This window comes from Plectropomus leopardus, chromosome 7, assembly GCF_008729295.1.
Source record: "Plectropomus leopardus isolate mb chromosome 7, YSFRI_Pleo_2.0, whole genome shotgun sequence".
Lineage (NCBI taxonomy): Eukaryota > Metazoa > Chordata > Actinopteri > Perciformes > Serranidae > Plectropomus > Plectropomus leopardus.
The window spans coordinates 1932604-1948658 of record NC_056469.1 but is presented as its reverse complement, the minus strand read 5'-3'; the positions used below and the strand labels follow the sequence as shown (position 1 = coordinate 1948658).

At 40.6% G+C, this 16055-nt stretch overlaps 1 protein-coding gene across 1 annotated transcript; it reads right to left on the bottom strand.

The window, feature by feature from the left end:
* Positions 1–271: 271 nt before the first annotated feature.
* LOC121946061 (popeye domain-containing protein 3-like) lies at positions 272–7743 on the bottom strand. Its single transcript, XM_042490477.1, is given in 5 exon segments — positions 272–1334; positions 1336–1386; positions 3510–3618; positions 7176–7371; positions 7374–7743. Coding segments are annotated over 5 exon segments (891 nt in total). The 5' UTR covers positions 7681–7743; the 3' UTR covers positions 272–1106.
* Between the last annotated feature and the right edge of the window lie 8312 nt (positions 7744–16055).

Sequence of the window (16055 nt, the reverse complement as noted above, 5' to 3'; positions counted from 1 at the left end):
TTCAATGAATAGCCTATGCTTGACAGTATGAATAACTGAAAAGCTCTGCAATGCATTAGCCTATTATTGTATGTATTTTATACAATAAAGCATAAAATGACAAAACCTCCCTTTAATCTTATTGGTCTTGTCGCTGTCTCAAGGGAACGACTGTCCCTTTAAGAGATTCTCCAGCGTTTTTGCTTCAGTGCAACGTGTGTCTGTGTTAGCTGAATAAACTGTATTTTAGAGTGTCTGTCTTTTGTCGTTCGCACATATTCTTGCAGATCTAGATTCATTAATACGTAAACCATGTTGGATTTTTGCTTGCGCAGCTTTAATTGTCCTTGCAGTGGTGAGTGAGGTTGTAGTAAGCTCTGCATTGCTTTCCTCTCCTCTTCTCCTCCTCACTACTCTGAGCAGGGCGCAGAAACACAGTGTGCTATAACCAAAGGCAAAATACAAAAGTCTCAAACTGAGCTGAAATAAAACAAGTGCTCAGAACTTGGGTAGCTAATGTAAATAAACAATCTCACACTGTGTTTAATTCATGGTGTGTTTGCTCCGTGTTGTTGCATTAAATTAAAACACCTGCGTGATAGTCGACATAAAACAAAGGATCAGATAACTTTATGAGCTAAATATAGCCGATTTGGATCAGTCAAAAAATGCCTTGATCAGCCCTGAGTCCGATGTTTAAGATTGGATCGGGACATCCCTAGTTAAAAGGCTTCTATCTCAAAGTACATGACAAAAAGCTACGTTCAAACAGTATGAATAACATCAGCCTAGTTGGTAAGGCTACAAAACAGTAGCCCACAGATGTCCCAGGCTGTCTATCAGTCACATGACCCTGGTCTAGTCCCCAGAGAGTATCCTCTTGACCTGACACCATGTTTGTTGACAACTGCACCTACCAAATCTACATGTTGAGATCAAATGACAACGCAAGCAGATTTAAGATAACATCACTTGAAACTCACTTACCACACATGGAACAGATAATACTACACCATGCCACACCCAACTGACACATATTCCGTCATGCAAGGAGTCAGTTAAGTGTTTATGGCTTGGAGCTGTGTGTGTGTGTGTGTGTGTGTGTGTGTGTGTGTGTGTGTGTACACTCAGGCAGTCCTTGTCCCCTGCACTGGCACTTGCAGGAAGCCATCTGCCTTTTCTAATTCAGTCCCCGGCATGTGGCAGTAACTTGGTAAGCGGAGATCGAAACGGTGCCCTGCCTTGTTGGAAGCCTTGTCATTAAGGGAGAACAACTTCTCTGCAATGTCGTTGCGCACGACCAGGGCAAAGATCTTAGCTATGTAACGATGCTTTGCAAAAAGCAGATAGAGTTTTCTTCCTCCTCCACGCCACATATCTGCAGGGGTTATCTGCATGCAGGGTCACCTGTGGAGGATACAACAGACAGAAGAAAGCTGGTGTCATGTGTGTCCATTAAAGGCCTCAAGTTTATTACAACAACTAATCTTGTAGTTGTAATTTCTGTCACCTGTAAACAACTCCATCGGACTAAATGGCCACCATCTTGGGGTCTGGTATCTAGTTATTATACATCTAATGTGTTAACTATATGCATATTGGATCCCAAAATATATAATTAAAAGCCACTCATCGATTTGCCTTCCCCAGAGTTAAAAAAACAGAAGAACATCAAAAGAACAGAATTTGAAAAAGTTTTCTTGATTCCACTGCAGTTTTTGGCAAATGTTATTGCAACAGGAGGAAACAGTACATTTGTATTTTTTATTATGACCGGTATTGTTTTTTCAGGGCCAATACTGCTACCAATTAGTAGTTAATGAGAACGATAACTGATATTTGGAACTGATGTGCATTTACCAAAACATATTCTGTCAAAATTTAGAATTTGGAATACAACAAACTCCAACACAGAACTTTGTGCAAATGCCTTTAGCGAATGCTTAATCAAAACTGCAACTTTTATTTTTTTTTATTATTTTTCATAAAGTTCAGTGAAAATTTAAATTAAAAATGAATGAATAAAAACAGCTCCCTGAGGTTTTACAAAATAAAAGTTCCTCCCATGCTGACACTTTCTTTGCATATATTGCAGACCGCCTTGCCTGGTGTTGGTTGAGTGTTATAAGCACACTTTTGCATTAATTAATTTTACCGGCAATCATTAGAACAAAATGCTGATTCAGATAATTGTCAAAATACCAAATGTTTGCCCCAATAATCGGCTAGACCAATAATCTGTCGACTGTTAATCATAAATGCTATTTACACCAGATTGCATATAAAGATGGACAACATGACAGCTCACTCAAAGTGTAACTTTTCAATCTGGATCGCCCCCTGGTGTCTGTCTGCAGTATAGGTCATAAAGCCCGCCCCTCCATGTTAGTGAATGGACATAGGCCAAACTAAAAACTCAAACACGCCAAAAAAGTTTTTCCCCATAAATGGTTTCTGTCACTGAAGGTAGTTCTCCTCAGTCTGATGTTTGTTCAAGTGATTGTTTTTTATATCAGTTCAATTTTAATAAGTTAATCAATTCTACAAAAAGGGGATTTTCCGCCATGATCGACAGCTGTGACAGCAAATCCTTGCGCTTGTGGGGGCTACTTGTGATTGGTCAGACGGGTGTTTTGCAGGGTTTTGCATCTTCACTGGTCTCACAATTCGATTTGATTACAATAATCATGTCAACAGGTCAATTGGATTAGATTCCATGATGCATCATAATGTATTGCATCATCAGTTTTCTATATTAGTACACACGGTTACTTTTTCATCAATAAATACAAGCAGTCAGCTAGCTCTGCTCTCCCACAATTCAATAAGAAGTTGCTACCATATGGCACTGGTTGCTACCATACGACGCTGGTTGCTACCAGGAAGTTCTCTTGAACTGAAGAACTTTACTGTCCAGCCGCAGCCAGAAAATCAACAAGTAGTGTTATGTGGCTATAATCGATTATGTGCTGTCACTGCATCGATGCAGAATCGTCCACGTCTGCATCACAATGCATCTTAGAAATTATCATTTTAAACACCCCTTGTGTTTTTGCGGGAACTCTACTGCTACTGTGCAGACTCTGGCTCCGAATGACCTCATAAGCACAATATGGCGGAGGCTGTATTCGGGATATTTTAGCTTCACTTAAGCATAGCCGGAGTACGTTGGGGTTCCTCGTCCATCTTTATATACAGTCTGTGATTTACACCTGTGTTTCTCAGACCATGACATGACAAAAATTGCTGTTGTGCGAAAGATCCATGCAGGTCGATGGCACAAAAAATAATATATATGTATATCAGGCTTTGGATGATGATTTGTTGACCACAACATAAATACAGGATGTGAAGTGGAGCCTCTTCCTTTAGCTGCACATAACGCTGAGTAAGACATTCTTGTTGGGCCACGAAGATCTAAACAAAAATTGTGGTTACATACTTGCTGGCACAGGGTTGAATGAATTGACATTCCTGAGTTATTAACGGCTGAAAAGTTATTTTGCACATGCACATGACTTGACATGGACCTGGAAGACCCCCTCCTCTGATGGTCTGAGAGAGTCCCACTCAGGTGAGTCCAGAAACTGGAACGGGTAGATGTAGTGCAGAAACTCTCCGTTCACTGTCACACGGATTCTGTGGGAGAACAGATGCAAAGTTGATATTAACAAACTCACTTTCAAATGGGAAACACAATAAAATAAAGGGCAGGTCAACAATACACACAAAACCTGCTGCTAAAATGGGACTCAGTTGTAGGGTTTCCATTACAGATTTGCACAAAACTTAAGCTATATTTTTCAAAATTTCGATAAAACATAATTGCAAGATGACTATGTTTCCATTGAGTGATGTTATGCAACTTCTCTCGCGATGTTACGCAACGTTCCTCTTGCGACAACATTCCGTGAAGCACAGCGATGCATGTTGCAAATGAAAACATTAGCAGGTTTATTTTTATTGCAGCCACTTGATAAAACCAATCTAATATCGCGGTCATTACTTTGTTCTGTGTAAGCGTTAAGAAGAGTCTCGGTCTCTTCCTCTATATTTTGTAGAATGTTTTGTAATTGATCCTACTTGTAACTATTTAGGTTAAGTGGCGTTTGGCAACCCTAAAGTCACATTGGCGCCAGCCAGTGTTAGACATCATATGAGCTATAAAAGCAAAAACAGTGTTTCCATTGCAGTTTTGCAAAATACGGCTCTTTCAAATTGCCTTAAACACCTCATGTGAGCGTAAGAACTTTTTTGCGTTAATGTTTTGCTAAAATAAGTAAATATGTTAAAATGATATATGAAACATTAAAACTGTGAGCCTGATTAAAACCTATTTAAAAAATAAATAAATAAAATATAATATAAAATAAAATAAAGTAGAATAAAAGTTCATAAAAAAATAAAAAGTTCAGGTGAAAGCCAAACTAAGAATGCAGGTTCTGAGGGAAAACAGCTGCCAGTTCAGCCTTTCATAACTGCACACTGGAATCAATACAGTTCAGCATGCTATATACCGTATGTTAAGTAGTCTGGCAAATATCTACAGGCTGGCAGTGATTTCTTTCCTTTTATTTATTTATTTATTTATTAAAACCTACCTCTGGTGTTACTTTTTTGTAATTTGATGTGATAAGTGATGTTTTATATCATGTTTTAACTAAAAAAATGACATTGTTGTTTGTGTACTTCTTTTTCAAAGGCCTGTTTTGGGCAATGACAGTCTCTGAAGAAGTCTCTTTTCTTATTATTGTACTACGTATAGGCACTCTGGCGCTGTGAGGAAAAACTCTGTTTTCAGTGTCTCTGTCACTGTGCTGCACCGTCAGTCTGCTGCGATCTATCCATCAGCTGTGTGATCAGCAAAATGTGTCATTTGTTTTTATTAAGCTTACTTGTTTTTGTCTGTTGTACAAAATAGTCAAATTAATCTCTTGGGCTCAGTCACTTTAGTTCATACAGGAATGTGCAGCTCGAACTGCACTCAGTAGTATCCAAATGTGCAAACACCTGACTCAGAGTCTGTATTCAGGCGCGTTTCATTAAAACAAAACTATTTCTGTGCATTTTCAGTATGCACTCTTTAATCAGCTGCTGCATGTTGAATGTTCAGGAAAACACAGGTGAAAGTAGTAAAGACTGTGCACCACAGTGTGTGTGTGTGTGTGTGTGTGTGTCGGTTTGACCTACAACATGATGATAACCTGGTGAGTTGACAGCAACACAGGTCAGTACATCACCTGACTGTTTCATCTCAGCTGTCTTCCACTTTTGTTTCTTTTGAGCTAAATGACGCCACTACGCTCTGAAGACAGCGCAGCTTCCACCTGACCGAACGTAACCGAACACATGAGCTGTGTGTGTATGTGTGTGTGTGTGTGTGTGTGTGTGTGTGTGTGTGTGTGTGTGTGTCGGGACAGAGCCCTGTGTGAGCGGAGGAGATGAAGGTGATGCAGTAGAGACTGAAATATAAATAAAATAAATAGCCATAAGCATAACTGGGGAGGGGTTTTCCTCCAGTATAATGGTAAGGAAACACTGATTACTGTTAACACTTACAAATGGCGATCCATCAGAAGTGTCTGTGCTGTGACAGGTCGGTACGACTACATGTATAATTGTAACACCCCTAAAATGATATATATATATATATATATATATATATATATATATATATATTTTTTTTTAATATATATATATATATATATATCAATCTATCAATCAACTAATCAAGAAATCCTTTATTCCAGACTCAGGGTCCATATAAAACAAAATTTAAAAAGTAGATATATGTATATTTCAAGAAAATGGGACAATTGTAGGCAGACCAAAACTTAAGAGTGTGCACAGAACTCGGTCAGCACCTGTTGACAGGATTGTGTTTTGAAGTTGCTTCAGCTCATACAATAAAGGTTTTTGGTTACATTTTTGGTTACATTTTGGTTAACATCAGCGGGCTGTTGAAAAGTGACATTACTGACTGGTATTGGTTTTAGGGTATTCATACTACATTAATAACAGTATTGTGTGAGATAAAAATATCAATTTTCTTTGTGCATACAAAAATGCACAATCCCAGAGATGCCCTGAAACTAAAAGAATTACCAAAAATCCAAGAAATGTCCCAAAATCCTCAAAAAACATCCTAAAATTCTACAAACTTCCTGAAATCATATGTCCTAAAATCCTAGAAATATCCTAAAATTCTAAAAACCTCTTAAAATCCTAAGGCCCATAAATCCAAGAAATGTGCCAAAATCCTGTTAATGTCTTTAAATTCTAGAAAAGCTGTACAATTGTGGAAACAGACATGTCTGGATTGCCGCTCTTCCTGAGGTTTCTTCCTTTTTTTTTCCCCGTTACAGGGGTTCTTTTTCGGGAGTTCTTCCTTGATGTGAGGGTCTAAGGGCAGAGGGATGTCGTACACTGTAAAGCCCTCTGAGGCAAACCATGTTTTGTGATAATGGGCTCTATAAATAAAATTGACTTGACTTAACTTGACATGTCCTAAAATCCTAGATCACCCTAAAATCCTCAAAACACCCTAAAATCCTGGAAACGTCCTAATATCCTAGAAAAAAACCTGCAATCTTAGACGTGTCCTAACGTCCTGGAAACTTTCCAAAATCCAACAAACATCCTAAAATTTAGAGACATACTATCTAAGAAATGTCCTTAAATCCTACAAACGTCCTAAAATCCTCCAAATCTGATAAGGTCTTAAAATCCTAGAAACATATAGCATATGGGGCTGAAGTGACTGGCCCCTGGCGTCCTGTAATTTTGGAAACATGGCCCCTGAGCAAAACCGGTTGAGTATCCCTGAACCATGGATCTATTAGAAATGTGGACACAGCCCGGCCTCATTCATTCCTATGAGAGCGGCCCTGAACTGGGCTCCAGAGATGCAGGATACATGATGTTGACGTGATCACGTGTCATCATTATGCTCCTGGTCAGCTGAATCAGCCTCTGCTGTGTAACAGTGACCTGGTGACCAGTTACTCTGCATTACTGAGGTGATGACAGAGGCAAAACTGAATCCAAACTATTTACAATATCCATGCCGAATTGACAGGACCGGTCAAAAAGTCATAATGTGTTACTTTTTGTTGTTTTTCTTTCACCTTTTAGCCTTATTTATAATAATTCTGAGATGTATGAATGCAGTTTGGCGGAGGAGTGATGTAAGTCACCTGCCGGACAGCAGCACGGACAGCTTGTCGATGGCAGTTTTTCCCTCCACGGCGAAGCAGTGGTCCTTCTCTAAGGTGTGGATGTCTCCGTCACAGCAGGCCACTATCTTCCCAAATTGTGTCAGCGACACCCCGAGCTTCTTGAACATGCAGTTGTAGAGCTCCTGGAACTCTTTCTCGAAGGAGACGCTCCTGAGCGGTAGGCAACGTGCAGCACCTGCCCCAAACACACACCGAAGAGCGCGAAACTCCAAAGGAACGAGTCGGTGGTGCACGCGTCGGTCCACGCCCACAGCGTGCAGCAGAAGAAGCCCAGCGTGAGGAAGCTGAACAGGTAGATGAGGCCATAGAAGCCGCTGCCGCCCATGAAGCCGAGGAAGAGGAAGATGTGAGCGAGGTGGAAGACGGAGCCCTCCGAGGAGTCCCTCCACTCCTCACAGCGCGGGTATGCTGCCTCCGCCGGCTCCACCGTGAAGTTCATGGATTCAAAGTCCGGAGGCTCCATGTCGAAGAAAAGTGTGTAAACTAGCACAGCATTTCACTCAGAGTCCTCCAGAGTCCACCAGAGCCCGCAGACATGTCACAAAAAACACCGCAAACACAGCACCGCACAGACACTCCGACACACACTTGACTGACTGCGTCGACAGCAGCGAGTTAACGGTTAACGCGAATACAACCGGAAGGTGCCTCGATCTACAAAATAAAATGGTAGGCATTTGTTCATCGGGGGAAAATCTGACCACATACACTTGGTTGGAGGCAGTTTTTTTTTTTTTTTAAATATATAAAGCCCTATTTATATTCTTTAAAACAAATTATGTACTCTGGCCTCCTAGTTACCTTTCAAAATCTTCTATTATTTATTTATTAATTTGGCTTTTGCTGTCATTATATATATATATACTGTATATAGGACAGCTCAAGTCATATATTCCTCAAAAGGGGGGGCAGAGGGGATGACATGCAGCCAAGGGGAGCAGGTTGGAGTCTAATCCACCGTCACTATGGCAAGGATACAGCTCTCTTTATGAAACTTTTTTAACTGCCAGATTAATTATGAATTGTGAAAAACAATATTAGTAGCTGTTAGTTATAATTATTGACAACATAATACTTAATAGAGATGGAAAATAGTTTAATGTATGTATTTGAATGTATGTATTTATGTTAACAGTAGTGGAATGTAGAATGTAACTGCGTACATTTAGTATCATACAACAATTAGTTCCGACCAAGCAATTTGATTGGTCGAGAGGCCGAGAGTGCTGATATAGGAGTACAACACATGGATGTATTATAGGTACAACATCACTGGGAATGTTAACTTTTAGCTCAACTGCATGTATCACTCTGCTTCACAGCTTTTCAAAATCCGTTAATTAGTGTAAGAGTGAAAGTGGGATATGTTTCTAGTATGATGTAAGCACAGGTTCAAACAGCTAGTTGGGGAGTTCACGTAGCTGTCAGTTGGTCAGGTTGAGGGAGGAGAGAGAGAGGGGGGGGGGGCGAGAAAGAAAGGATGGTAATTTGAAGTGTGTCTCGAGCTGACTGTACATGCACTGGAGCTACTAAAAGTTATGAGGAAGCCCAGGAGGGGGCAGCTGTGACGGACGGGTTTTGGTAAACCGCCGTTCACTGGGAGTAAACCAGCTGTTACAGATGTTGCAAGGATGTGCAGTGAGACAGGGACACACTCGTCTGACACTGTCCACAGCCTGAGAGACACCGACACTCACACACACACACACACACACACACACACACACACACACACACACGCCGTCTGATACGGGACTCGAGGTGACGGAGATCACGGCAGTGGGCGGACACACACTGCAGCGACGATGAGTCTGATCAAACTAACTCATCTGAATCTCACAGGCCGCCAAAGTGTCTGTGAACAGCCTCTGATTTCCTGAAAACACAGAGATAAATGTTCATGATACTAAGCAGCTGCTCTGTGCATAACATGAAGACCGAGCTAACACAGATTAGCGTGCAGGAAAATGTTTATGCGTTGCTAGGCAACAGCTGTCACGTCCAGCGCTTGCGGACCTATATGTGTCGGCGGCGGAGCCAAAAAATTATTAAACAAACAAACAAATCATAATCTGTTGTCGCTTGTTACTTTTAAGAAAAAAAAGACGCGTGTAGAACTGTTGTAAAAAAGCAATATTACACACGAGGTCGTGTGTTGTGCTGTATATCATCAGGGCTGTGATAATATTCGGCACTCGGCCTCCTGCCTACGACCGAATCAAGCCGTGATGATAAGGGAACATGCGTGTTTGGCACACATCCTGGGAAGAGTCATTTTTTATTTTTATTTTTCAGTGAAAATGAAATGCAAAAAGTACCATTCACACAAAAATTCTGAATAATATAGCAATATCTGTCTTTATCATTGTAATAGGTTCTCTGCTGCATATCGTGCAGACCTCCAAATATTTGCATACACATTCAGCTGCTCAATTTGTGGGCTATTGGTGAGCCTACCAGCAGATCTGTCTCTGTTGGCTTCTGAGGGTCATGCCAAAAACAATGTCGGTATAAATAACAGCACTTTTATTTTGACAGTCTAAACGTCTAATTTCCGGCATGTCTGTCTCTGTGTGACTTGACACAGCATAATGTATCAATATAAAATAATCTAAAAATAATATTAGTGATCCTCTTGTTCCTGGCAGTTTCCTGAGTCCAAATATGAATGTCATGTAATGTGTTGAAAAATTAAAAGCAATAAAATAATGTCATATTATTATTATTATTATTATTATTATTATTATTATTATTATTATTATTATTATTATTATATATTAATATATTCATATTAAGTGAGTTAACAGCAGCGGTGAGAGAGGGTCAGAGAGCAAGTGGACTGATTTCTCCTCATTAAGCAGAACTATGAGTGTTATGAGAGGGACCAGAATAGCAGCATCCGTCCCCCGTGCGCCTGGTGGTCAAGGTGACTTTGAGTGTTTGCTGGATGGGAGAAAGTGAGTGTTGGTGAAATATCTGGGGCAGTAGAGAAGGACACAGAACCCCTGGGTGTGTTTCATATCCTGTCAGACATAAGGAGCTATGCAAAACCATTCGCATTAAGTCTGGCCCTGTTTTTTTCAGGTGAGGATGAAGGAAAAGCAGATGCCAGTTTTGGAGCTATTTTTTTCAGAGAACATGGTAGAATTGTAAACTTTGTGTGTCTGGAGGCGAGCCAGAATGCAGGGCAACATGTCACCAAACACTAGCCACCAGAGAGCTCAGATAGCCACAGTTGACACTCTGTCAATTAGCACTAGTGTTGGTGTGTATGTAGGAAACACGGCCATACTGTCACTGCTGTTGGGAAGCAGATGTGTCCAATCACACACACCAGCTTCCCCCCCAAAACACACTCCTTAGAGAGACACACAGCAATCATGATTCTCCTTCAGAAGACGACCCATGGTGTTTTCTGTCACTGCTCCCCTATTTATAGCTGTCCCTGGACAGAGCTGACTCTGTTGGGCAGGGCAGCAGTTGCAGCGATCCATTCTGGTGCCAGAAGCTCTCAGGTTCCATCTCATAACTGACAGTCATCCGTTTGTGTTGACCAACTCATTTCCAAAACTCCATTACTTGCAGCACAAACACTTAATCAAGATTTTATTAATTTGGTTTAAAGAGATAGTTCAGATTTTTAAAGTGGGACTGTATGGGCTTCTTTCCCACAGTCAGTGTATTACATACAGTAAATTGAATTTGAATATTAAGTTAGCCACCTCAAACAAATGTATAACAGACCCCTTGAAACCTACATCAACATTACTTTTCTTCTGCTGCATTCAGACACCTTCACAAGTATTTCAACCTTTAGATCCAGAGCAAGTTGCTTTGATTTCTTTCGCAATTATGGGGGCAAAGGCAATGAGCCTCTAGGCAAGAAATGAGTCGATTTAGAAAATTATATTTTTGAAAAAGCTAGGGAAACATTTTTTTAAAAAAGAAACTATATTTAGGCTATAATACCATAATTATTTATTGCAAGTATATTATTATAATTGCATTATTGATATATTATTATATTTAGAATGATGTTATGGAATTAAAATTATTTTTAGGCATTTTTTTCAAGTCATTTCCGTGTTTGGTTTTCTTTCCTTTTTTATCTAAAAAAGGAAAGAAAACCATATTTATAATGTCATAATTATTAACAATACATTTATATTTATTATGTTACATAATTATAATTATCTAAAACACTTTATTTTATGTCCACCCTATGTTTGATTATGTTTATGACTTTACTTTTTTCCCCAGGTAATTTTTTTGTTCTTTTTTTCCCTTTTTTTCCCTCAATTTTTGAGTGATTTCTGTTGACTTCTTTCTACATTTCAAGAAGCAGAAGTCAAGAAGCTGGGGTACTTTTCCATCCAATTTTTTTCATGCCCATTTTTAATTTGCTCATAAAAAAAAGCCAAAAGTTTGAATAAAATCTTAGAGAGTAGTATTGCAAAAAAAAGTTTACAGGCCTACACTAGGGGGATCTGGAAAAGTTGTCAGTATTCAGTACAATGGAAACAAGTTCAGTAAATCTTTTTGTTGTCTCTGGATGGCTTTTTAACAGCTGATGTCTGCACACAGGACTTTTGCAGAAATCTCCCAAGAGCACACGGCTCAGTTATTAGCTGTTCAAAACTATCTGTTTCTATTGTTAAGTGTGCTTTCTTCACTGAGTGCCCCATGACATTTTTCTGCAGGCCAACCTGCAAGCTAGCGTCGCCCTGGTTAAGATTAGGGGAAGTAGGCACATGGGTAGAAACACATCTCATTCACGTGGGAAGTGAACACCAGACTCCCGCATCAAAGCCCGGGTTTGTTTGACCCATCCACCACCCCTCTGACATCCTCACACTTCTTGTTGTACTTGTTACCAGCAGCATTTCAACCTGATGCTGTCCTGATGCATTTCATGCATACACAGCAGGTGCTGTCTGACTGCCAACCGGTGTATAATTACACTGTGACAGGTTCTGTCTGGCCGCGATCTCACCTGACGCTGTCCAGCGGCGTTTCATCTGCACGCAAAAGATGCTTTTTGGCGTTGCGCTCTTACGTCACTGATCAAGCGGTGCTACTTTAGGAGTTTGGAATGCGAGCAGGCTGAGAAATACAATGTGTTTTTGACTTGTCAAAGCAAAATTGTTGTATGCTAAATCAACGTACTGCTTACAGTGCGTCACTTCAATGCTCTTATTTTTGCATTTGTTTGAAGTTGTCAGGGGAGCTTCCAAGTGAGCAGTCCCTACACAGCCTGACTTTCCCACACTTCTAAGCTAAGTCATTGTAAACCAGGAATAGTCAGGGCAATGCACAATGTAAGTAAACACTAGTGGCAAGATGGCAAATTGCATTGATTACCTAAAAGCCCATGTCATGTTATTACAAGTATCTGCTTTTATCCAAATATCAAGCATGGACCAACTATTAACGATAAGAAGATGTAGAAGATGACATGCAGGACTCCATCTGCTCTTTTCAACCTGCAGAATATGACACGTCCACTGATGTTTGCACTTCAGGTCAAGGAAAAGCTGCTGGTAATAACCTTTTTGGGCTCTAAATAAATGTATTTGTCTGTTTTTGGAAATGCTCCAAACTGGTAAAATTCGGTGAGGGAATGAAGGGAACCTGTTCCAAAGTGGTGGAAAAGGGGGTATCAGGGAGTCCCTAGAACCTTTTGGTCTAAAAATGCCTAATGATAACATGATCGGGCTCACATTTACTTGTTATATCTTTGGGTGTTGGCGGCAGGACATTTGCTCATTAACTCTGAGACGAGAGATTCCTCCATGGCTTGCTTTAATTGACCCTGGTCTTCTCTCCATGTAATGCATTCCTACCTCTGGCAGAACAATGAGACACACTCCCACCTGGAAGACAGTGCACCGCAGCTGAACTAACTAGTCCACAGATGTAGTTTGACAGGCCTGTTGTACCTTGTTAGAGAAGCGGGGACCTACAGGGTGACATACATGGTGGCTGAAGAGGGACTTTAGGTGGGCTTTAGGCGTAGGAAGACAAGATATGAGGGTGAGATCAGAGATTAAGAGGCAGGTGACGGGAAAGTGGTGAGTGACTACCTATTACCCTTTCTTTAAAAGCTTTTTGAAAGTGTGAGGAAGGCAAACGGTTCAGGGTAGGTGCTCAGAAAGAGGTTGTGTGCTATCTGATCTGAAGATAATATCAAAGAATTTCAGAAACCTTTCCCCTCTTTGCCAAAACCCATCAAACATCCATCCAGAGACATGAAATCTGTACCTCGAAGGAAAAGAGAAGCCCATTCACACTTCATTTCCCTAAATAAAGACAGTCTCTCTTGTCTCCTCTCATAAATAGAGGGAAGAGCATTGTCTCTCTTGCTGTCTGTCTCTCCATCAGTGTAGAACACTACAAATGATGTGTGTTCAAGTCTTTAGAACAGAGGAAATGAAAGTAGAGCAAAGACGATGGGTTCGACCCCCAACAATAGAGGATATGGAAAGCAGATTCACCCTCCTTTTATCCTCCCTGCATAATGAAAGAAGAGCAGACAGGCGATTTCTATCTGGCCTTTTTTTTCTGGGTTACCCTAGAGACGTCTATTCTTTCTGGGAACACAGACTTCCTCTACTCTAAAGGCCACAGGAAGCAAGGAAGAGAAGGCTAACGTTGTTACATGGACCTCTTGTGTGTACTCTTAAAACCACAGAAATGACACAAGCTCAACATGTAAAAGCTGATACATATTCACAAGTACACCATGAACCCAACAGACATTCAATTATATGATCTGAAGATATACTCAGAAATATACAAGTGAGACTATATATGAGGAGACTACATTTTGGCAAATGCATGGACTGTTTATCTGTCGCTTTAACGTGATTGGCAGTCATACTCAGACTACAAACAGACTACAAACAGACGGAAACCGGTATGCTTCCAATACCAAAATTGTATCCCATGGTCTACACGTTCATATACAGCTTTCTTTTTTTTAATAGAAATTAGCTTGTTGCTAACTCTGTCTGTCTGCCTTTTAGTGCCGGCGCGTCAGCTTATTCTCATCTGAATTCGTTGAATACCAGGGCTTTGTCAGTGAGTTCGGTGTCAGACATTGATGATGAAAGCTACCTTTGGTGGCAGCATGATACACTGCTGGGTGGCGTCAGTTTGTAACGTGGCCATATGGCACCTGTTGTGTATGAATGAGACGCCGCCAGTCGGCCTGACAGCACCTTACACGGCAGTATGATATGCAGACGGGTGGTGTCAGTTCATAACAGGGCTGGCATTGAGGGCTTGAGCATTGAGATCAAATTTGGGATGTTTTCTTTTTCGCATTGACATGGGCATAATTGTGTGGATCCAAATATCTTTTCAGAATCAAATCCGGAAAAAAGCGTCCTGTTGGCAAAGTTTTTATAAGTGATCAAACTATATTTGTCCTCCACCTTTCCAGAGCTGGATGCTTGTGATTGGCTGATAATCTATCATTAATAAAAGGCTGGTGAGAGTGTGCTCAAAGTTCACAGCACCATGATGAGTGTTGAGTCATGTCGGTGGGAGAGCAGCTGTGACCTTACAGAGATTCTGAGGACCACTCAGCGCTCCTCCACAGCCCCAAGAAGGTGTGTAACCAAGACAACTCCATCCCACCACTATCTCATTACTACTGCCTATTAATCATTCTGTCCACACTCATGATGCTGAGTGTCTCATTCAGATATTTCAGTGCCGTCTGTCTTTTGAACATGCTGACTTAAAAAGACACCAGAACTCACATAAATAACAAAGGCTACCATATTGTAACCCAGTTCTATCAGCACAGGCAGAGCCCTTACCACAAACATGCTTGTAATTAGAGGAGTCCTACCCAAAGAACTAAATATCTACAGTCGTCAGAGTAAATATTATCATTTTCATCACATCCCAAGTCGTCACATATTGCCATTTTGCAGTGGACTTCCACATCTACATATTACGCTATAGGTATCCTTCTGCGTCTGTTCTTTACGTTCCAGGATGTCATCATAAGCACGTGATTATGTATAGGCAACAACAGCACATGGCAACCAATGCCAGGAAGTAAACAAACACACATGCTGGCACAGAGGGTTAGTATAAAGCAACAAAGTCACTAATGATTACGATTAGGAGGCACAAAGGGATGCTACGAATTCGGAATGAGAATGGGAAGTAAACACCAGGGTACCGTATATAAGTCCGGGCTTTATTGGACCCATTCAGCTCTCTTCCCACCTGCCCTAAAGATGCCCTCCTGGTCCTTATATTATGTTGTTACTGGCAGCATTTCAACCTGACACTGTCCAGCTGTCTACTAGCGTATAATTTAAGCACAACCATTTATGTCTGACCACGTTCTCACCTCCTAATGACAAAGTCAGCTCATATACTATACATATACACTACTATATGATATGTAGCATATACTTGGTTTACGGAGACATATAGTGCCAACATTTTCTCCCTATAACTGGGCTGCAGTATAATAACAGAAGCCACTGCAGAGTGCAGTTTACAGATGGTTGCTGTCGAGTAGACCCAAAATGACAAATCAGCCTTCTGTAGAAGTCTTTTGATGACATCAATTGAAGCTCCCCTTTAGTGGCTACAAGTGCAATTCAGGATTGATTAAATTGGCAATCAAATCATCACAGTGATTAGCTGACCTAAGAGGTGCTCTATGTGCTGCACTAAAAACAGTCTTTAAAACTTTATGTTTCCATGGAAATAGTACACAAAAGACAGCCAGACCTAATTTTGTCTACAGTAAGTCGCTTCACCAACTGTAGAAAATGCAATAATCCTAACTGTAAAAAAGAGAATTTCTTT